This window comes from Argopecten irradians, chromosome 13, assembly GCF_041381155.1.
Source record: "Argopecten irradians isolate NY chromosome 13, Ai_NY, whole genome shotgun sequence".
In the NCBI taxonomy this organism is placed as follows: domain Eukaryota; kingdom Metazoa; phylum Mollusca; class Bivalvia; order Pectinida; family Pectinidae; genus Argopecten; species Argopecten irradians.
In genome coordinates this window covers 5,176,044-5,201,073 of record NC_091146.1, presented here as the reverse complement: position 1 = coordinate 5,201,073, position 25,030 = coordinate 5,176,044, and the positions used below count along the sequence as shown (strand labels likewise).

The following is a 25,030-nucleotide window of genomic DNA, read 5'->3' as shown; positions in this document are numbered from 1 at the left end:
CATGACCACTGCTAGTTTAAAGTATTATTCAGCTGCTGACAATCAGTTTCCATATTACTAAATATAACACTTGAAATGAAGTTTCAAACTTTGAAGCCTTCAAGTGTGCACCAACCGACGTCTCGAGAATACGTTTTAGCCTACTTTAGTGATTTCATATCATCTGTGACATGCAATATGTTATTATCCAATAACTGAAAAAGTGATATTTTCAATTTGTGTGGTTTTCTGTATTTGAATTATTTGTGTTGTTGCAAATTTGAATGCACACAGAAAATGATATTAAAAATTGTGTTAGAATTCTTGATTGAATCTAAAAATTCCCCATTCGCCTGTCTCGTAATAATTCACACCGATACCTTGTCCTGCCCACCGTTAATGGTCATGTACACTTTGTCATTTTATAAATGTAAAACTTGAATCAGATACATAAATAGTTGCAATTTGACAGGCTCAAACGGGTCATCGTAATATTGATCTTGACCAGATATTTATAACCCGTCTTCGGATGCTACATAGATACCTATCCTTGCGGGTAGGTATCACCTGTAAGGTCTGATTATTTACTGAGTCAAATCAATGACCCAATGACGTCATAATCGATATCTTCCTTCAAGGGCATATAATCTGTAAGATGTGAAATACGGTAGCCTAGCCATAGGCAAACCGAGAATGTTCAGGAATGCAGCCTTTTCTTTACATACTGACACCAAAACTATCAAATATGCTTTCAATCAAATACATGACAACAGAAGCAGTTAAGGCATTTTATTTTCATTCCTTTCTGACACTATTTTCATGAATTCTGAACTGAAAACTCGGTAGTGTTTTTCCTGCTCGTCTGTAAATTGAAATGGAAAAAGTATAAAACAAAAATTATATTTTTACAAAATGCAATATCTTCAATTAAAAAAACTAATGACCATTTACACTCACCAATGCATATTTAATTTCAAATTACCTATTCTATCAACATATTCAACAATCAAAATTCATGTGAACTTTCATAAACGTAATCTTCCGAGAAAATTTCAGTTAAATTATCTGTAGCGAAACCCACCAATCAAATATCATGTAAACTATCAGTAGCGAAATGCGCCAAACAAATTTCGTGTGAACTATTAGTAGTAAAATCTACAAATAAAATTTCATGTAAACTATCAGTAGCGAAATTCACCAATCAAATTAAATGTGAAGTAATACTTCAGAAATTCACAAATAAAATTTCATGTAGCGACATTCACCAATCAAAAATACTTATCAAGGGAATAAAAAACAGTAGTGAATATATATTTTATATCCCAAGTTACTCTTCTAAACGTTCTTATTTTAGCGGTTCCGGGTACAAATACTTTGGGGCCTTTAGCACCAGAAATTCTGTGTTCAAATATCTATTTTATGGTAATGTTTCTTTTTGTCGTTTATATCATCATTATAGTAATTGTACGAATGTACCGTTGCATTAAAATGTTCACAAATCACTTTTGCTTTAATTGTGTCAGAATAAGTACGTGTGCAATATCGACGATAGACTGGCCACCAGTCTCTATAATATTGAAAAAAAACTCCAAAATTTGGCTCGATTATTTTTGTCTCTACTACATGTCTGATTCTAAGTTTCAAACTAGGGGGAGATAATCTAGTAAAGAACTCTGCTGAGAAAGTCTTACCAACAACTCAGGGTTTATTGGCCAGTCTATGTCGCCGACTGCTGTGCTAACTCAAAAAAAAAAAAAAAAAAAGATTCTATCGCAGTCTGCCTCTTACGTATGTTTAAAGTTTACCATTTCCAGATTGATAGCGTTGTCTTCCTTATTTTGCAATAGCAACTAGAGTGGATGGGTTCAGACGCCTTACACTAGTCAGCAAGAAAGGAAGTGCCGCGATTATGTAACCAACTGCAACAGAGAAACAGAAAATAAACACCAAAATAATACGAGAAAGATTTTTATAAGTTCGTGTTTTACTTTGAGTCTACTGACTTCTCAGTTGAACAGACGTATAACACATAACGACATAATAGATACGATATAACATTTATATGGTATACCATAGAATGCATACATAAACGTACACAGTTGTATATTTGGTATAACAAAATGATTAAGGTAAAATGTATTACACTTCATGGCAACGAGAGTTCCAATCTCACAGTTACTTTTAATGTTTTGAATGACCTCCCTTGAAATCAAAATATATATTGTAGCAGGTTTTAATTGTAAAGAGTGATACGGTCTCCTTCTAGCTTCGCGTTAGGGAGAATTTCGCATTAGCTCAGTTGGTAGAAGCGGCAGACCAAACAAATCTTAGTTGCGGGTTAGAGCACGGCTGGCAGCACACTGTCCTGTTACAACATTCACTAAAGGTATTGGAGTTACTCTTTTTATTTTGAAATGACCATTTTTTTCAGCAAAATGGTTCTTTTTTGCAATTAACTAATTTAAATAATTTCATTCTAAAGTAAAATACTTTTTCAATTATTGTAATAGCGTTCAGTGAGTAATTGAGTATTTTTTGTTACTAAAGAACATTACTATTAGTAACTTGTCTGGTCTTTGTTTTATTAAATAAAATATACCATTCGTCGGTAGTGTAGCAGTTTTAATGAATAATTAAAGGGCTATCAGCTGACTTGTTCGCAGAAAATTACATTACACATATACATATTTATAAGGTCGAAACATAACATTCAGGTGATAATGTAAGTATAGAATTATGTGGTATCAATATACAGTCAAACCTCAATGTATCGAAGTCAAACGGACCGACAGATAAACTTCGAAACATCGAGACTTCGAATTATTCATGGTTAGAATTAGACCGATGTTATTTTACCATGACCAACTGTAGTAATTGTGTACATGTTGTCTCCGTTCCGTAAACATTATAATCATTGTATTTACCACACACACAAAAATAAAAACGAAGAATACAATCAATCACTTGTATTATTATCGTTAGCAATATATTATAAACAAGACTTACGTGTACTAGGCCTAATCCATGTAAATGTGTACATGGGGATGTACATGTGTACATGGGGATGTACATGTGTACATGGGATGACTATTGACGCGATGGTTAATATTACGGATTGAATATTAAAACGAAAACGCGAAGTAAAGATGTAGTATTACTTTTTGTATAATTACGCCCACATTTTATCTTAATTTCCTCGTAAAGCAGAATCCATAGAGCCAACCTTGCTTCCATCAAGCACTGACATAACTGACGTGTTTTCAAATGAGCCGTATGGTGTAACTAGTTGAAAAAAAACAACTTACATGTTTTTTCATCGGTATCGAGTTTTCCATCATCTGAAACAAAAATGTGTGTTTGTACAATGTGTATTAGAGTTTATTGTTTCTTGCTTATTTAACATCTTATCTCCGGAACTTGTGACTCTGTTAATTGATCAAGGGTTACCTATCGATCCATAACAATTGATTTTGACTTAGGAATGAGTGAAAAATATGTATTGATTTCGGGCGCCTGCAAGTCTAGAATGATGTCCGATTCGAACGTTCACATTGAATATTCTGATTGCATAGACGTCAGGAAATGTGTGTGCGTATGACCGAAGTTGATATTTCACGACACCTATATTAGAAAAAAGTTGCTGTTAAGTTGTTGCTGTTTTTGGTAACAATATGCTATATTATATTCTATATGAGATCAACGCAACAAAAGCCAAATTCAATAAATGGAAAAATATACAACCTATTGCAGCTTAGTATGTCAACAACAAATATCATAGTACAATGCATGGTACTTACAGCAATTTGAGATGAAACGAATTGATGTTTGTTTATAATTTGCAACAACATGTAGCTAAGTAAATCGGATATAGAACTAAATTTGGCTTTCCTCCTGAGAAACAAATGACAGGCTTATTTATTTTCTTTCAAAATGTAGGCACATGAAAGAATATAGGACGAGCTAGCACCTTCATCAATATATTGGCATAGTAAGTCCAGAGAAGATATATATTCACTACGTCCAATATCAGAAATTTAAAAAAAAATGATAGAAACGCTAGAAGTCAATGTTTTAACCGATGAGGTCAAGTAACGGCAAATACATGATAGTTATGATGATTGGTGACACGTTAAACGATAACTCAAACAATACCCGAAGTTTTCTTGCAGCCGGTGGTTCCGATTGGGGAGAATCCCTCCATACACTGGCAGACACGCACGGGCGAGCACACCGAGTCCGGCACACTACACTCCTCTATGGCACAAGCTTCGCCGAGAACTGGACCTGAATACAATCAACAGTGTGACTTGAGGACATCCTGAACATGATACTAATTATTGTGTAGGAGACATTTACCTGTTACCTGTAACCGAGGTCTTTATGTCAAATGCATCTCTGACCAATTGTAATGAATGAAACCCTAACGTAACCGTCACAAACTGACAAGTTACAAAGTAACTGAGCGGTTACATACTGAACGGTTACAAACAAACCAGTTACAAACTGACCGGTAATTATATATAACATGCTGACCGATTAAATGCTGATCGGTTACATACTGACTGGTTACATACTGACTGGTTACATACTGACCGGTTACATACTGACCGGTTACATACTGACCGGTTGCAAAATGACCGGTTACAAACTGACCGGTTACATACTGACCGGTTACATACTGACTGGTTACATACTGACCGGTTACATACTGACCGGTTACATACTGACCGGTTGCAAAATGACCGGTTACAAACTGACCGGTTACATACTGACCTGTTACAAACTAACCGGTTACAAACTGACCGGTTGCATACTGACCGGTTAAAAACTGACCGGTACAAACTGACCGGTTACATACTGACCGGTTACATACTGGCCGGTTACATACTGACTGGTTACAAACTGACCGGTTACAAACTGAACGGTTACAAACTGAACGGTTACATACTGACTGGTTACAAACAGATCGGTTACATACTGAACGGTTACATGTTGACCGGTTACACACTAACCGGTTACATACTGACCGGTTACATACTGACCGGTTACAAACTGACCGGTTATATATTGAATGGTTACAAACTGACCAGTTACATACTGACCGGTTACATACTGAACGGTTACATACTGACCGGTTACATACTGACTGGTTACATACTGATCGGTTACATACTGACCGGTTACAAACTGACCAGTTACATACTGACTGGTTACAAACTGATCGGTTACATACTGACCGGTTACATACTGATCGGTTACATACTGACTTACATACTGATCGTTACATACTGACCGGTTACATACTGACCGGTTACATACTGACCGGTTACATACTGACCGAATACACACTGACCAGTTATATATTGAATGGTTAGAAATTGACCAGTTGCCTACTGACCGGTTACATACTGACCGGTTGCAAACTGACCGGTTACATACTGACCGGTTACATGTTGAACGGTTACAAACTGACCGGTTACATACTGACCGGTTACATACTGACCGGTTACATACTGACCGGTTACCTACTAACCGGTTACCTACTGACCAGTTACCAGTTACCTACTGACCGGTTACATATTGACTGGTTACATAATGACCGGTTTGAAACTGACCGGTTCCATAATGACCGGTTATATACTGTCCGGTTACAAACTGACCAGTTACATACTGACCGGTTACATACTGACCGTTTACATATTGATCAGTTACATACTTACCGGTTACCTACTGACCGGTTACATACTGACTGGTTTCATACTGACCGGTTACATACTGACCGGTTATATGTTGACCGGTTACATACTGACCGGTTACAAACTGATCGGTTACATACTGACTAGTTACAAACTGACCGGTTACATACTGACCGGTTACATACTGACCAGTTACCTACTGACCGGTTATATACTGACCGGTTACAAACTGACCAGTTACCTAATGACCAATTACCTACTTACCGGTTACATACTGACTGGTTGCAAACTGACCGGTTACCTACTGACCCGTTACATACTGACCGATTACATACTGACCAGTTACCTACTGACCGGTTATATACTGACTGGTTACATACTTACCGGTTACCTACTGACCGGTTACATACTGACTGGTTTCATACTGACCGGTTACATACTGACTGGTTACAAACTGACCGGTTACATACTGACCGGTTACATACTGACCGGTTACATGTTGACCGGTTATAAACTGACCGTTTACATACTGACTGGTTACATACTGACCGGTTACAAACTGACCAGTTACCTAATGACCAATTACCTACTTACCGGTTACATACTGACCGATTACATACGTACCGGTTACAAACTGGCCAATCACATACAGACCGTTTACATACTGACCAGTTACATACTTACCGGTTACATACTGACTGATTACATACTGACCGGTTACATACTGACTGATTACATACTGACCGGTTACATACTGCGGTTACTACGACGTACATACTGACCGGTTACATACTGACGTTACATACTGACTGATTACATACTGACCGGTTACATACTGACCGGTTACATACTGACTGATTACATACTGACCGGTTACATACTGACCGGTTACATACTGACTGATTACATACTGACCGGTTACATACTGACCGGTTACATACTGACCGGTTACATACTGACTGGTTACATACTGACCGGTTACATACTGACCGGTTACATACTGACCGGTTACATACTGACCGGTTACATACTGACCGGTTACATACTGACCGGTTACATACTGACCGGTTACATACTGACCGGTTACATACTGACCGGTTACATACTGACCGGTTACATACTGACCGGTTACATACTGACCGGTTACATACTGACTGGTTACATACTGACTGGTTACATACTGACCGGTTACATACTGACCGGTTACATACTGACCAGTTACATACTGACCGGTTACATACTGACCGGTTACATACTGACCGGTTACATACTGACCGGTTACATACTGACCGGTTACATACTGACCGGTTACATACTGACCGGTTACATACTGACCGGTTACATACTGACCGGTTACATACTGACCGGTTACATACTGACTGATTACATACTGACCGGTTACATACTGACCGGTTACATACTGACCGGTTACATACTGACCGATTACATACTGACCGGTTACATACTGACCGGTTACATACTGACGGTTACATACTGACCGGTTACATACTGACTACTGACGGTTACATACTGACTGATTACATACTGACCGGTTACATACTGACCGGTTACATACTGACCGGTTACATACTGACCGGTTACATACTGACCGGTTACATACTGACCGGTTACATACTGACCGGTTACATACTGACCGGTTACATACTGACCGGTTACATACTGACCGGTTACATACTGACCAGTTACATACTGACCGGTTACATACTGACCGGTTACATACTGACCGGTTACATACTGACGTTACATACTGACCGGTTACATGACTAATACTGACCGGTTACATACTGACCGGTTACATACTGACCGGTTACATACTGACCGGTTACATACTGACGGTTACATACTGACCGGTTACATACTGACCGGTTACATACTGACCGGTTACATACTGACCGGTTACATACTGACCGGTTACATACTGACCGGTTACATACTGACCGGTTACATACTGACCGGTTACATACTGACCGGTTACATACTGACCGGTTACATACTGACCGGTTACATACTGACCGGTTACATACTGACCGGTTACATACTGACCGGTTACATACTGACCGGTTACATACTGACCGGTTACATACTGACCGGTTACATACTGACCGGTTACATACTGACCGGTTACATACTGACCGTTTACATACTGACCGGTTACATACTGACCGGTTACATACTGACCGGTTACATACTGACCGGTTACATACTGACCGGTTACATACTGACCGTTACATACTGACCGGTTACATACTGACCGGTTACATACTGACGTTACTACTGACGGTTACATACTGACCGGTTACATACTGACCGGTTACATACTGACCGGTTACATACTGACCGGTTACATACTGACCGGTTACATACTGACCGGTTACATACTGACCGGTTACATACTGACCGGTTACATACTGACCGGTTACATACTGACCGGTTACATACTGACCGGTTACATACTGACCGGTTACATACTGACCGGTTACATACTGACCGGTTACATACTGACCGGTTACATACTGACTGATTACATACTGACCGGTTACATACTGACCGGTTACATACTGACCGGTTACATACTGACCGGTTACATACTGACCGGTTACATACTGACCGGTTACATACTGACCGGTTACATACTGACCGGTTACATACTGACCGGTTACATACTGACCGGTTACATACTGACCGGTTACATACTGACTGATTACATACTGACCGGTTACATACTGACCGGTTACATACTGACTGACGGTTACATACTGACCGGTTACATACTGACCGGTTACAAACTGACCAGTTACATACTGACCGGTTACATACTGACCGGTTACATACTGACTGGTTACATACTGACCGGTTACATACTGACCGGTTACATACTGACTGATTACATACTGACTGATTACATACTGACCGGTTACATACTGACCGGTTACATACTGACCGGTTACATACTGACCGGTTACATACTGAAACTGACCGATTACATACTGACCGGTTACATACTGACCGGTTACATACTGACCGGTTACATACTGACCGGTTACATACTGACCGGTTACATACTGACCGGTTACATACTGACCGGTTACATACTGACCGGTTACATACTGACCGGTTACATACTGACCGGTTACCTACTGACCGGTTACATACTGACCGGTTACATACTGACCGGTTACAAACTGACCGGTTACATACTGACCGGTTACAAACTGACCGGTTACATACTGACCGGTTACATACTGACCGGTTACATACTGACCGGTTACATACTGACCGGTTACATACTGACCGGTTACATACTATGACCGGTTACATACTGACCGGTTACATACTGACCGGTTACATACTGACCGGTTACATACTGACCGGTTACATACTGATGGTTACAAACTGACCGGTTACCTACGACGGTTACATACTGACCGTTACATATGACCGTTACATACTGACCGGTTACATACTGACCGTTCAACTGACCGGTTACATACTGACCGGTTACATACTGACCGGTTACATACTGACCGGTTACATACTGACCGGTTACATACTGACCGGTTACATACTGACCGGTTACAACTGACCGGTTACATACTGACCGGTTACATACTGACCGGTTACAAACTGACCGGTTACATACTGACCGGTTACATACTGACCGTACATATGACCGTTACATACTACCGGTTACATACTGACGGTTACATACTGACCGTTACATACTGACGTTACATACTGACCGGTTACATACTGACCGGTTACATACTGACCGGTTACATACTGACTGATTACATACTGACTGATTACATACTGACCGGTTACATACTCTGACGGTTACATACTGACTGATTACATACTGACCGTTACATACTGACCGTTACATACTGACCGGTTACATACTGACCGGTTACATACTGACCGTTACATACTGACCGGTTACATACTGACCGGTTACAATGACCGGTTACATACTGACTGATTACATACTGACCGATTACATACTGACCGGTTACATACTGACCGGTTACATACTGACTGATTACATACTGACCGGTTACATACTGACCGGTTACATACTGACTGATTACATACTGACCGGTTACATACTGACCGGTTACATACTGACCGGTTACATACTGACGGTTACATACTGACCGTTACATACTGACCGGTTACATACTGACCGGTTACATACTGACCGGTTACATACTGACCGGTTACATACTGACTGATTACATACTGACCGGTTACATACTGACCGGTTACATACTGACCGGTTACATACTGACTGATTACATACTGACCGGTTACATACTGACCGGTTACATACTGACCGATTACATACTGACCGGTTACATACTGACCGGTTACATACTGACCGGTTACATACTGACCGGTTACATACTGACCGGTTACATACTGACCGGTTACATACTGACCGGTTACATACTGACCGTTACATCTGACGTTACATACTGACCGGTTACATACTGACCGGTTACATACTGACCGGTTACATACTGACGGTTAACTGACAAACTGACCGGTTACATACTGACCGGTTACATACTGACCGGTTACATACTGACTGATTACATACTGACCGGTTACAAACTGACCGGTTACATACTGACTGATTACATACTGACCGGTTACATACTGACCGGTTACATACTGACCGGTTACATACTGACCGGTTACATACTGACTGTTACATACTGACCGGTTACATACTGACCGGTTACATAATGACCGGTTACATACTGACCGGTTACATACTGACCGTTTACATACTGACCGGTTACATATACTGACGGTTACATACTGACCGGTTACATACTGACCGTTACTGACCGTTACATACTGACGGTTACATACTGACCGGTTACTACTGACCGGTTACATACTGACGGTTACATACTGACCGGTTACATACTGACCGTTACATACTGACCGGTTACATACTGACCGGTTACATACTGACCGGTTACATACTGACTTTACATACTGACCGGTTACATACTGACCGTTACATACTGACCGTTACTATGACCGTTACATACGACTTACATACTGACCGGTTACATACTGACCGGTTACATACTGACCGGTTACATACTGACGGTTACATACTGACCGGTTACATACTGACCGTTACATACTGACCGTTACCATACTGACCGGTTACATACTGACGTTACTACTGACCGGTTACATACTGACTGTACATACTGACGTTACACAATGACGAGTTTCTCACAGGGGCGAACCTGACTCAAGGCCACAACTGAGGCGGTGCCAAGAGCATTACATACTGAGGAAAAAAAAATAATATCCTAAATTTAATCGCCTTTTACATATAATGACCGGTTACAAACTGACCTGCAGTTACATACTGACCGGTTACATACTGACCGGTTACAAACTGACCAGTTACATACTGACCGTTACATACTGACCTTACATACTGACGTTGGTTACATACTGACATTACATACTGACCGGTTACATACTGACCATGTACATACTGACCGGTTACATACTGACCGGTTTACATACTGACCGTTACATACTGACCGTTACATACTGACCGGTTACATACTGACGGTTACATACTGACCTTCGACGTTACATACTGACCGGTTACATACTGACCGGTTACATACTGACCGGTTACATACTATACTGACCGGTTACATACTGACCGTTACATACTGACCGGTTACATACTGACCGGTTACATACTGACCGGTTACATACTGACACTACGGTTACATACTGACCGGTTACATACTGACCGTTACATACTGACCGGTTACATACTGATGGTTACATACTGACCGGTTACATACTGACCGGTTACATACTGACCGGTTACATACTGACGGTTACATACTGACCGTTACATACTGACCGGTTACATACTGACCGGTTACATACTGACCGGTTACATACTGACTGATTACATACTGACCGGTTACATACTGACGGATTACATACTGACCGGTTACATACTGACCGTTACATACTGACCGGTTACATACTGACTGATTACATACTGACGGTACATACTGACGTTACATACTGACCGGTTACATACTGACGATTACATACTGACCGGTTACATACTGACCGGTTACATACTGACCGGTTACATACTGACCGGTTACATACTGGACTGATTACATACTGACTGATTACATACTGACTGGTTACATACTGACCGGTTACATACTGACCGGTTACATACTGACGATTACATACTGACCGGTTACATACTGACTGATTACATACTGACCGGTTACATACTGACCGGTTACATACTGACCGGTTACATACTGACCGGTTACATACTGACTGATTACATACTGACTGATTACATACTGACCGGTTACATACTGACCGGTTACATACTGACCGGTTACATACTGACCGGTTACATACTGACCGGTTACATACTGACTGATTACATACTGACCGGTTACATACTGACCGGTTACATACTGACTGATTACATACTGACCGGTTACATACTGACCGGTTACATACTGACCGGTTACATACTGACCGGTTACATACTGACCGGTTACATACTGACCGGTTACATACTGACTGATTACATACTGACTGGTTACATACTGACCGGTTACATACTGACCGGTTACATACTGACTGGTTACATACTGACTGGTTACATACTGACCGGTTACATACTGACCGGTTACATACTGACCGGTTACATACTGACCGGTTACATACTGACTGATTACATACTGACTGGTTACATACTGACTGATTACATACTGACTGATTACATACGGACTGATTACATACTGACCGGTTACATACTGACCGGTTACATACTGACCGGTTACATACTGACCGGTTACATACTGACCGGTTACATACTGACTGATTACATACTGACCGGTTACATACTGACTGATTACATACTGACCGTTACATACTGACCGGTTACATACTGACTGATTACAAACTGACCGGTACATACTGACCGGTTACCTACTGACCAGTTACATACCGACCGGTTACAAACTGACTGATTACATACTGACCGGTTACCTACTGACCAGTTACATACCGACCGGTTACATACTGACTGATTACATACTGACCGGTTACATACTGACCGGTTACATACTGACTGTTACATACTGACTGATTACAAACTGACCGGTTACATACTGACCGGTTACATACTGACTGGTTACAAACTGACCGGTTACAAACTGACCCGTTACATACTGACCGGTTACATACTGACAGATTACAAACTGACCGGTTACATACCGACTGGTTTCAAACTGACCGGTTACCTACTGACCCGTTACATACTGACCGGTTACATACTGACCAGTTACCTACTGACCCGTTACATACTGACCGGTTACAAACTGACCTGTTACCTACTGACCGGTTTTATACTGACCGGTTCCTTAATGACCGGTTATATTCTGTCCGGTTACATACTGACCGGTTACATACTTACCGGTTACAAACTGGCCAATCACATACTGACCGGTTACATACTGACCTGTTACATTGTTTGTTTGTTGGTTTGATTAATTAACGTCCTATCAACAGCTATGGTCATGTAAGGACGGCCTCCCATGTATGTGGTGTGTTGCGTGTATGTTGTGCGAGGGGCGTGTTTTGGGAGACTGCGGTATATTCATGTTGTGTCTTCTGGTATAGTGGAACTGTTGCCCTTTTTATAGTGCTATATCACTGAAGCATGCCGCCGAAGATATCAAGCAACAAACCCCACCTGGTCACATTATACTTATAACGGGCGAAACAGTCGTCCCACTACCTGTATGCTGAGCGCTAAGCAGGACCAGAAACTACCATTTTATAGACTTTGGTGTGTCTCGACCAGGGAACAGAACCCAGAGCTTTCCTCACAGGGGCGAACGCTCGACTCAAGGCCAAAACGTGAGGCGGTGCCAAGGGAGGCATTAGGAAAGATAAAGTCATTTAGGAAGAAGAGAAAAGATAATATCCTAAATTTAATCGCCTTTTACGATCATGCAATAGGGGCAGCAGGTACAATTCTAACGCCCTACCTGCAGGTTACATACTGAACGGTTACATACTGACCGGTTATAAACTGACCAGTTACATACTGACCGGTTACATACTGACCGGTTACATACTGACCGATTACATACTGACCGGTTACATACTGACCGTTTACATACTGACCGGTTACATACTGACCGGTTACATACTGACCGGTTACCTACTGACCAGTTACATACTGACCGGTTACCTACTGACCAGTTACATATCGACCGGTTACAAACTGAATGATTACATACTGACCGATTATAAACTGTCCGGTTACATACTGTCTGGTTACAAACTGTCCGGTTACATACTGACCGATTATAAACTGACCGGTTACATACTGACCGGTTACATACTGTCCGGTTACAAACTGACCGGTTACAAACTGACCGGTTACATACTGACCGGTTACATACTGACCAGTTAAATACTTACCGGTTACCTACTGAATGATTACATACTGACCGGTTACATACTGACCGTTTACATACTGACCGGTTACATACTGACCGGTTACATACTGACCGGTTACATACTGACCGGTTACATACTGACCGGTTACATACTGACCGGTTACATACTGACCGGTTACATACTGACCGGTTACATACTGACCGGTTACATACTGACCGGTTACATACTGACCGGTTACATACTGACCGGTTACATACTGACCGGTTACATACTGACCGGTTACATACTGAACGGTTACATACTGACCGGTTACATACTGACCGGTTACATACTGACCGGTTACATACTGACCGGTTACATACTGACCGGTTACATACTGACCGGTTACATACTGACCGGTTACATACTGACCGGTTACATACTGACCGGTTACATACTGACCGGTTACATACTGACCGGTTACATACTGACCGGTTACATACTGACTGGTTACAAACTGACCGGTTACATACTGACCGGTTACATACTGACCGGTTACATACTGACCGGTTACTTACTGACTGGTTACAAACTGACCGGTTACATACTGACCGGTTACATACTGACCGGTTACATACAATAATTATGTATCTGTGGTCGCAGTATCCTTTATCCACATACAATGTACATCACAACCGGGACTGACGCCAGAGTGGCCGATTGATACCCCCGCTGCAGTAATACCTCGGACAAACTTGTATCAACAGACAGATGCACTGACGGATACCCCGATTACAGTATATCCCCTAACGTCGTTGCGGGGATTGTAATGAATAAACATTACAGGGGTCCTCATAAGACAATAAACAGCGACTCTGCCCATAATGAAGAGTGCAATTCATGATCATATAAACCCGTGCTAAATCTGAACATAAACATGTATTATAGCTCACTTCTATAATTCAATATAATCTTGTGATATTCAAAATTACTGCACGGACTCTTTTACATGACGTCATTACGCCGCAGTTTCAGGCAATGAGTAGTGCGGATACAAATGGCGATGTTTTACGATAACATTAACAGTGTATCAAATGTAAACATGCGTTAAAAACAATACTGAAGGATGACTGTACTCAAAGAAAACAATTATCTCGACAAGTTGATCACTAGCGGTAACAATAACTGGGGCCGTGGTGTTGACATGTTACCACAAGCCCTAGACCTCTGGGTCACGAGTTCGAATCCTATGTGGGGCAATTGCCAAGTACTGACCGCTGATCGGTGGTTTTTTCTCCTGTTACTCTAGCTTTCTTTCACCAACAAACCTGCCACGTCCTTACATGACCCTGGCTGTTAACAGGACGTTAAACTGATAAAAAACCAACGTAACGGTAGTACCAAGATTTTGGTGGACGTATACTATCATATCTACGTACCTGTCACACAAACGCCGTTTGTATTTTGAAGTCCTTGGTTACACACACAGGTCCCAAGGACACATCTAGTGTTGGCAGCTTTGTTACAAACCGTTGCAGCATTACACAAACCTCCTAGGTCACCTGTTAAATAGTCCAAATGTAGAGATAACGCTAATACTGCTCTGTTGTATTGAAAATTTAGTGATTAGTGTATCCCTATCTTAATTTTAGCAAATCTAATGAATATAACTATGACAGGATAATAAATGTGCTCCACCGCTTACAACTTCTTCTGTTCTCTATCTAAAACAGGAGAAGATGATTTAATTTACACCATTACTAATCATTGAAATGTTAGAGCTTCTAATCTTACTTCATGATACAAATATTAAAAATAATAAATTCTATCCGAAAGGAAATCCTAAATGAAATGGAGTTCTAATTGCGAATGCATCAAAAGCAAAATGAACTATTTCATATTATGTATTGTGTTGATTAGACATACATATACACGCCTAAACAGCAATTATTGTTCAAATGATGGGTATCGTTTATGCTCTGTCGGCGGTGGAGCATCTTTCAATGAGTGTTCTTCCTTAGCTAGAAACAACTTATAAAAGATCTAAAGCCCAAATCTCCCACTGTGTTTCAGAATCCTGTCGACTTTATGAACACATAAGATTATGACTTAGATCTGGAATAGTAAAAGCTGAATGAATCATTGCTAAAGCTTACCTGGACAGAGCAGCCGTATAAGGGGAAACTCGAGTACACCGTCTCTTAAAAAGTTAAAGTCAGTTTCTAGCAAGGCCCGTGTGGAGCGATCAACTGGCGGGTGGCCAACGATAGTACTGACGGCCTTGTTCAAATTTGTGCTTGTTGCTTGTCCTACACCAATGACGTACATCCTGGTACCGTCTTGAATGTTGGCCAGGGCAGACGTCTCTATCGAGGTGTCAAATGCATTACTCGCATCTAGGACAAGGCCATACCTGGCGATGCCAGGTCTTCCGTTATCATCCAGTTCAGTTTTAATTGCATCCAAACCTAGAAATGAATGATTGAATAAATGTTCAAACTATTGTATAGAAATGTGCGGTAGGGAGGAACTAGGTTAGGAATCAGTTAATTGATTGATTGATTGATTGATTGATTGATTGATTGATTGATTGATTGATTGATTGATTGATTGATTGATGGATGGATGGATGGATGGATGGATGGATGGATGGATCGGATGGATGGAAGGATGGATGGATGGATGGATGGGTTGGTGGGTGAGAGAGTGGGTGAATGAGTGAGTGCGTAAGTGAGTGGGTGAATGAGTGAGAAAGTGGATATGCTTATAAGGAAAGACGGAGAAGCACTTATCTTTGGCACACCATTACTATCTTGTACGTGGTAATAAACAATTTAGATAACATGTTATTAACATCTATGTCCTTAATGTCGTTGTATTCATAGAATTATTCACGAATTCGAAATCAAAGAAGAAAAACTAATAGTACAAGTATTAAAATGACAAATAAAACATTTGATCATTATTTTCAAATCAATTTTTTCTTTCATTTGCACATATGAATCATTGTTTTATTTTAGATTGATAAGTTTACATGATACATGTTTAAGGATTCTGCTTTAGCAACCACCTTTGTATGACGAACACCTGCTAATAGAGATCACTTTGGGGTTCCATATGACTAATTATAACACAGGTCGGCGTGTACATGTGTATAAAGTCGACTTGGCTACAGAGACTATTTTTGCCTTGTCCCGTGATTGGCTTTTATTATAAACAACTTTGACTGAAAACTGATATCAGTCATATTTGTTTCACCTAAAGGTGAAATAATTAAATGATGTGATTAATAAGAATAATTACCTTGTGCGATTTGCGCATTTGGAGCGCTATTATCTTGTAAGGCAACATTTTTAAATGCAGTGGCCGCGTCCGCCGATGTAAGATGGTCATCTAGATCAAAGTTTTCAACAACCGAGGTTGTCGTAATACTGTCAGAGATAGAAAAATAATATAAATGTTCATGTAGTTACTTACAGGTATAATACTTTTCCGGAATAGGAATTAAAAAGTTCCTAAATAACGTTAGAACATCTTTATCGAAGATGAATGCAAATAGACATTTTTTTCTCTCCATATACATGTATATGTAATTGCATTATAACATATCAAAGAAACACAATTTAACAAAAGTGACAATTTATTGACTCGTGCCCTATCCGGGCCTCGAACTCACAATCGCCTAGCCAAACATACCTGCGCTTTCTACCACCGCGCCACATCCACGTCTATATAATTCAACTTTGCTTGTAACGAACATTTTCAATGGCTTAAAACATTACTTTATCAGCCCATAAAGGAAAAATGGCGTTGCTGTTTGTAATGGCTTCAAATTGGCTGAAATAACGGCGTAATGATGTCATAGACAAAAGAGTCCCAGAATGAATTTTGAATATTGAAGGGAATACCTTAGCAAATTGGATTACAAGGATTAGTTTGAATATAGTTTTAGGTTATATCTCCATGACAATAAAAGCATAGTTATTCAAGTCAATCCTTAAATGGTAAAAAATGTCTATAAAGCCAAACGCTTGTGATTTCACTGTTATACTTGTGACGTAGTGAAAATCAATTACTAATTGTATACAACGTCGGGAACAGCGCTATGAAAATTGCCGTTTATGCTCTGTTGGAAGCATCTTTAATCATCTATTTAAATGTATTTTGAAAGCTATTGATGGTTTTATTTAATAGTTAAAATTTGAACATTAAAAGCCGTTTTGGAAACACAGTAAACCAGAAAAGCTCAAAAGATTGACGGAAATTTCTACTCGATATTGTGAATGGACAGTAAGAACGACAACTAAGATCTGAGGAGAGTACTTGCGTGTAGTAGGCCATCCGGTGCTGTCCCCCGACATTGAGCCGTGTTGCTACAGCGCTATACACTCTATTGACCTCTTCTACGGATCCTGCTGTCAGTCTTCCGCTATCTTCACTAGCAATGACCAAGTCAAACGGTGTATTCACACAATCTGAAAAGCGATAATACATGTGACACCATAATAATTAGTTTCCCCTTAACTTTGTTTTCAGACAGATTTGTTGTCCATTCTCTGATTAGTGGTAAAAAGAGTTGGCCATTTAAAAAGTCTGATTTAGCATGTTTCAATGACGTCACAGTTAAGATATTAACGTTGAGCGTTGATTGCCGATTTGGGAAAAAAATCCTCTGCAAAATCAATGGAATCGTATATTGAGATTTTTTGTTGTATTACATAGTCTAAGAAACTAAAGACATGTAGCTATATTGAAAATAAAATGTTTGTAAAATTTTGTGACATCCTGCTAAGCGTTGATTCACACAGTTTGCAAACTATTTTATAATATTTACAGTTTGCCATAGCGACTCCCATTACTCGAATGATAATCGTGATCTGAATTATAAACTGATAAATGCAGCCTAGACTTGATGTAGTAATATCTTCATAAATGGATGTGAGTCTTGTTTACTGATACCATGTAAGTCCGCGCGGGAAAATTAACATTGTAGTTGAATGAACCAGCTTGGTCATGAAACTTAAATACTTTAAAAGTCTGGATAATTGAAAGTGAACTGAATAGCTATTGAAAAACATTAAATTTTGTTATCTTTCCAAATTTTCATAAGGACTATTTTTTATCACATTGAATTTGGCTGTTGAGGTTAAATGGCTGTAACGGGAAATTCAAATGTTCACTTGCATTTAAATTATGTTTTACTTTGAAATAGAAAGTAACGTGTAAATATAACAAATAAAGGATTGTTAGATTGCATTTATTGGAGATATAAATGCAAACTAGGTGGCAGATAAATATTCATAGCGCCTAACAAGCTAGGAATGTCGAAATTATTGTTGTTTTTTTTTTACATATTTAGTTATTATATTTGTCGATTCCGGAAATTATTTTAAAAGCGGCGAATGTTTGTATCCTTCGCCAGCATGAACCTTTCTTCTTCTTCTTCTATTCTTCTTCTTCTTCTTCTTCTTCTTCTTCTTCTATTCTTCTTCTTCCTCTTCTTCTTCTTTTTTCTTTTTCTTTTTCTTCTTTTTCTTCTTCTTCTTCTTCTTCTTCTTCTTCTTCTTCTTCTTCTTCTTCTTCTTCTTCTTCTTCTTCTTCTTCTTCTCTCCCTCCTCCTTCTCCTTTCTTCTTCTTCTTCTTCTTCTACCTTCTTCTTCTTCTTCTTTCTTCTTCTTCTTCTTCTTCTTCTTCTTCTTCTTCTTCTTCTTCTTCTTCTTCTTCTTCTTCTTCTTCTTCTTCTTCTTCTCCTCCTTCTTCTCCTTTCTTCTTCTTCTTCTTCTTCTTCTTCTTCTTCTTCTTCTTCTTCTTCTTCTTCTTCTTCTTCTTCTTCTTCTTCTTCTTCTTCTTCTTCTTCTTCTTCTTCTTCTTCTTCTTCTTCTTCTTCTTCTTCTTCTTCTTCCAGTTCAAATATCAGACTCGTGCTAAATACTCTTGGCTAGCGAAGTCGGACATCACCAGGACGAACCATAACATATAGCAAATACTATGTTTGGGAAGAGATATTTTGTTACTTTGTTTTGTACTAACCCCCATTCCTCCTGGTCTATACTGATTGAAAACTAATCTATGTTCAATGTTTTAAACTTGAAGATAATAATAAAAAGTTAAGTTAATCACGTACCCTTGGGCTGAGCTAAGTTCACGTTCACTAGGCCTAGTAACACTGCCAGTAGTAGAAAGCTCCGGTACTGGATAAAAATAAAAGAATGTCATTTACATAACAAATCAGGTATTGTGTTGCTTTAATAGCTACTAAATTACAGCTTTTAATATAACAAATCAGGTATTGTTTTGATTTAGTAGCTATTAAATCAATTGTAAAATTGTATAATTATTTTGTTATCAAATTTAATAAAACACATTTTTGCTATTCATTTAATCATAGAACTACATCCAGTTAATTGTAATGGTAGGATGGATGGGAACTGAACAAAGACTTTAATGAAGCGTGCTAGCGCTTCAGGTTGAACTTGCCGTTGTCCAGTTGGCATTAGTCCTCCCATAACTGCCGACTGTACGCAGTTCAATTATTTGATTTATATATGGAAACAATTAATCTTAAATTAAAATCTCGAAGGAGTGTGCAATTATAATAAATAAACAATACATTATCTTTAAAGACGGAACAACTGTGTCAACAGTCATCTTCCTTGATCAACAATTAAAACGTCACAATGATAGGCCTAATTGCTTCAGAATAAGCGGATGGCAGTTTATGCTCTGACCAATGCCAGCAGCGTCTTTGGTAAGATGATGTTATAGTCAGGCTGCAGTGAAAACTTCAAAAATTATCTCGCCATTTGTAGCGAAACAGCTATTACATGTAGTTCATAATACCGAGTTATGTTTCTGAGAAAAAAATGCAACGATTAAAAGTCGTGAGTCTCCCAAGCAAAGTTGAAATTCGTGGGATAGTGCATACGGTATAAAGATGGTTTGAATACAATCTAACTTTAGTAAACCTATAATAACAAACAACTGAACAGATAGAAAATCAATAAGTACCATAATATTAATGAACGTAAAGGCAAAACACATAGCTTATATTTGAAATATTTGATACTAATTTGTTACTCTAATCTTAAAATAATCTCACGGTGTATAAAGGTGGGCTAAGTCGAGTTCATATCAAAGTGTCACGAATAAAATGTCAAGCTATACAAAAATAAATTGATCTTGATCGTCATGCGATTTATAATCTACTTTTCATGTGAATTTCTTTCTTGAAAAAAAACACACACAATATTCCTACTCCGTTGTGATCCACGGACTATGTAAATAAATCTATCCGTTGCAGTATCCACTTTCCGTTTCGTTTCGATTATCAGTTCCCTTTCCTATCAATTTTCGTTTTATTATTGTCATTTTATTTCTTTTCTGAACATAGGAATATTTCGATTGGCAATTAATCCTAAAAAATAAACATATACAGTAAATCAAAAATAGTCATTCTAACACCAATACACTGTCAGAATATTTTACCATAAAATTTGACATAAAATGAACGCAAGCGATTAACAGAACCTACCTTTGACGCCGCCATTTTCCGAGGATCTGCTAGAACCACGTGATATTTCCCAATGGGCATTAGTGATACATCATCGCCACACCTCATCTTAATATAAGTTCCGTGACCTTGGAGATACAGGTGCAAAGACAACAGTCCGTCAACCTTACAGGGACATGGGATTTAGTAACAGTTAATATGTAGATAAAGCCATATCTTAGTGTCGTACATTATTACTTCAGGTATTTTTTTAGGTTCAAAATCAAATTTTATTAAAAAATCATACCTTCAATATATATTATTGTAGTTTAGTTTAAACATATTTTATTTGAACAAAGTCAAAAGAAATTAGGCACAAGTCATACAACTTATATTAATTGCCTTCCCCATACAAATGTACACGATGTTACATAATCAAACATACAATAGCAGCATTAATGATTGTATATAAAATTATATGTAAAAGAAAGAAAAAAGAAACAAACAAACATTAACAATTATTGGTAGTCACATTTGATTTGTTTAGCCATCCCAGCACCGACGTTTTAAAGCTACATTATCACTGTAAGTTTACAACATTAAATGTCCTCACACACGAGGAGATCCATTCAACACATAACCATACATCAAACTTTTAAATTTCTTTAACGTTAGTGGGTTTTTTAATATCAATGACATATAATTATTGTCCAAAATTTGTGTCTAGATTATAAACCGATAAAACTCGTATATCTACGTGTTATTCCAGCATGTACCAGGTGACATTCATAGTTTAAAAAAATCTTGATTTTGCCTTCCTGCTTGATATGACACAGGGTGAGTTAGTTATAGTTCATGTTTTATAAAAATTGTATTGGTTCATTGGTTATGAAGTGCCACGGATAAATGCATATCACGGAGCTGTTCGTTTATATGAAATGACTGCTTGTCTATCTCTGTGGTATATATTTATAATTAAAGATGTTTCACTGTCGACATCGAGTGGATATACAATGTAACGTCAATGATAGGAACCCCCGGAATATCGAGGACGCCGCGGATAGATAAAGAAAGAAAATTATCATTTGGTTTTTAGTCTTGTATATTTGTGTCTTGTTAACATAAAGTACATAAATTATAACTTGATTTGCTTTTGTTGTATGCGCAGTAAGTTTTGCTTTACATATAGGGCATAGTTCCATGGACTCTTTTCGGGATGCAATTAATTATGAAATGAAATAAGAAGTTCAAACTTGTCATTGAAGGTAATAGTGTAAAGTAACTTTTACGAAGAAAAATACTAATTTGTCTGCTCCTGTTTTAATAGATAAAAAATACCATTCGTAGGTGGTATAGCATCTTTAAATATCTAACAATAGTCTTGAGTAAATAGGAGATGTTGTTATATAACGATTGTGTCTAGTCGCTGTGCCCCTGTGTGAGGTGGGATCTAGCCATCTCGGATTGGTGTAGGAAGTTATGGCCTGAAGACGTCTTGTGGTTTTGACTATATTGATCTTAAGCATTGACATTTATGTGTAAGGACGAGTGTGTAGCCTATAAAATTCTACATAACACTCTAAACCTCCTGTCGCTTCGGATGAGAAAATTCAAATATCTCAAAATATGTGCCGTAATTTCCAATCTCCAAAAATTGGCATTATTTTGAAAATGGAAATTCTTACAATGCAAGGTTATCATTTTACAAGTACAAATAAGAGCTGAGAATGATATTTCGCAGTACTGTCAAAAGTCACTTTATTCTTATCTATATACATGTAGTACTGTAAAAAGTCACTTTATTCTTATCTACAGTACTGTCAAAAGTCACTTTATTCTTATCTATAGTGTGGTCAGACCAGTACTGTCAAAAGTCACTTTATTCTTATCTATTATGGGGTCAGACCAGTACTGTCAAAAGTCACTTTATTCTTATCTATAGTGTGGGTCAGACCAGTACTGTCAAAAGTCACTTTATTCTTATCTATAGTATGGTCAGACCAGTACTGTCAAAAGTCACTTTATTCTTATCTACAGTACTGTCAAAAGTCACTTTATTCTTATCTATAGTACTGTCAAAAGTCACTTTATTCTTATCTATAGTACTGTCAAAAGTCACTTTATTCTTATCTACAGTACTGTCACAAGTCACTTTATTCTTATCTACAGTACTGTCAAAAGTCACTTTATTCTTATCTACAGTACGGTCAGACCAATACTGTCAAAAGTCACTTTATTCTTATCTATAGTGTGGTCAGACCAGTACTGTCAAAAGTCACTTTATTCTTATCTACAGTACTGTCAAAAGTCACTTTATTCTTATCTACAGTACTGTCAAAAGTCACTTTATTCTTATCTATAGTGTGGTCAGACCAGTACTGTCAAAAGTCACTTTATTTTTATCTACAGTACTGTCAAAAGTCACTTTATTCTTATCTACAGTACTGTCAAAAGTCACTTTATTCTTATCTACAGTACTGTCAAAAGTCACTTTATTCTTATCTACAGTACTGTCAAAAGTCACTTTATTCTTATCTACAGTACTGTCACAAGTCACTTTATTCTTATCTACAGTACTGTCGAAAGTCACTTTATTCTTATCTATAGTGTGGTCAAACCAGTACTGTCAAAAGTCACTTTATTTTTATCTACAGTACTGTCAAAAGTCACTTTATTCTTATCTACAGTACTGTCAAAAGTCACTTTATTCTTATCTATAGTGTGGTCAGACCAGTACTGTCAAAAGTCACTTTATTCTTATCTACAGTACTGTCAAAAGTCACTTTATTCTTATCTACAGTACTGTCACAAGTCACTTTATTCTTATCTACAGTACTGTCAAAAGTCACTTTATTCTTATCTACAGTACTGTCAAAAGTCACTTTATTCTTATCTACAGTACTGTCAAAAGTCACTTTATTCTTATCTATAGTGTGGTCAGACCAGTACTGTCAAAAGTCACTTTATTCTTATCTACAGTACTGTCAAAAGTCACTTTATTCTTATCTATAGTGTGGTCAGACCAGTACTGTCAAAAGTCACTTTATTCTTATCTACAGTACTGTCAAAAGTCACTTTATTCTTATCTATAGTGTGGTCAGACCAGTACTGTCAAAAGTCACTTTATTCTTATCTACAGTACTGTCACAAGTCACTTTATTCTTATCTACAGTACTGTCAAAAGTCACTTTATTCTTATCTATAGTACGGTCAGACCAGTACTGTCAAAAGTCACTTTATTCTTATCTACAGTACTGTCAAAAGTCACTTTATTCTTATCTACAGTACTGTCAAAAGTCACTTTATTCTTATCTACAGTACTGTCACAAGTCACTTTATTCTTATCTACAGTACTGTCAAA

General features: G+C 38.4%; 1 protein-coding gene across 1 annotated transcript; it reads right to left on the bottom strand.

Annotated features, from left to right (window-relative positions):
* Window positions 1-1,334: 1,334 nt before the first annotated feature.
* On the bottom strand, window positions 1,335-21,844 carry LOC138306309 (uncharacterized). Its single transcript, XM_069246740.1, has 9 exons — window positions 21,712-21,844; window positions 20,305-20,371; window positions 18,508-18,655; window positions 17,484-17,611; window positions 16,337-16,648; window positions 15,620-15,742; window positions 4,132-4,263; window positions 3,285-3,317; window positions 1,335-1,898 (listed from the first exon to the last, which is right to left on the bottom strand). The coding sequence occupies exons 1-9, from the start codon at window positions 21,796-21,798 to the stop codon at window positions 1,813-1,815; spliced, it is 1,116 nt and encodes a 371-aa protein (XP_069102841.1). The 5' UTR covers window positions 21,799-21,844; the 3' UTR covers window positions 1,335-1,812.
* Between the last annotated feature and the right edge of the window lie 3,186 nt (window positions 21,845-25,030).

Bases quoted from the DNA above. Each gene is read 5' to 3' on its own strand.
- LOC138306309 (XM_069246740.1), bottom strand. From the start codon at position 21,798: ATGAGGTGTGGCGATGATGTATCACTAATGCCCATTGGGAAATATCAC. The intron at 17,612-18,507 runs GCAAGTACTCTC...TATCTCTGACAG, and splicing joins CACCGGATGGCCTACTACAC to TATTACGACAACCTCGGTTG. The intron at 1,899-3,284 runs GTAAGTTGTTTT...TCTCTGTTGCAG, and splicing joins CGATACCGATGAAAAAACAT to TTGGTTACATAATCGCGGCA.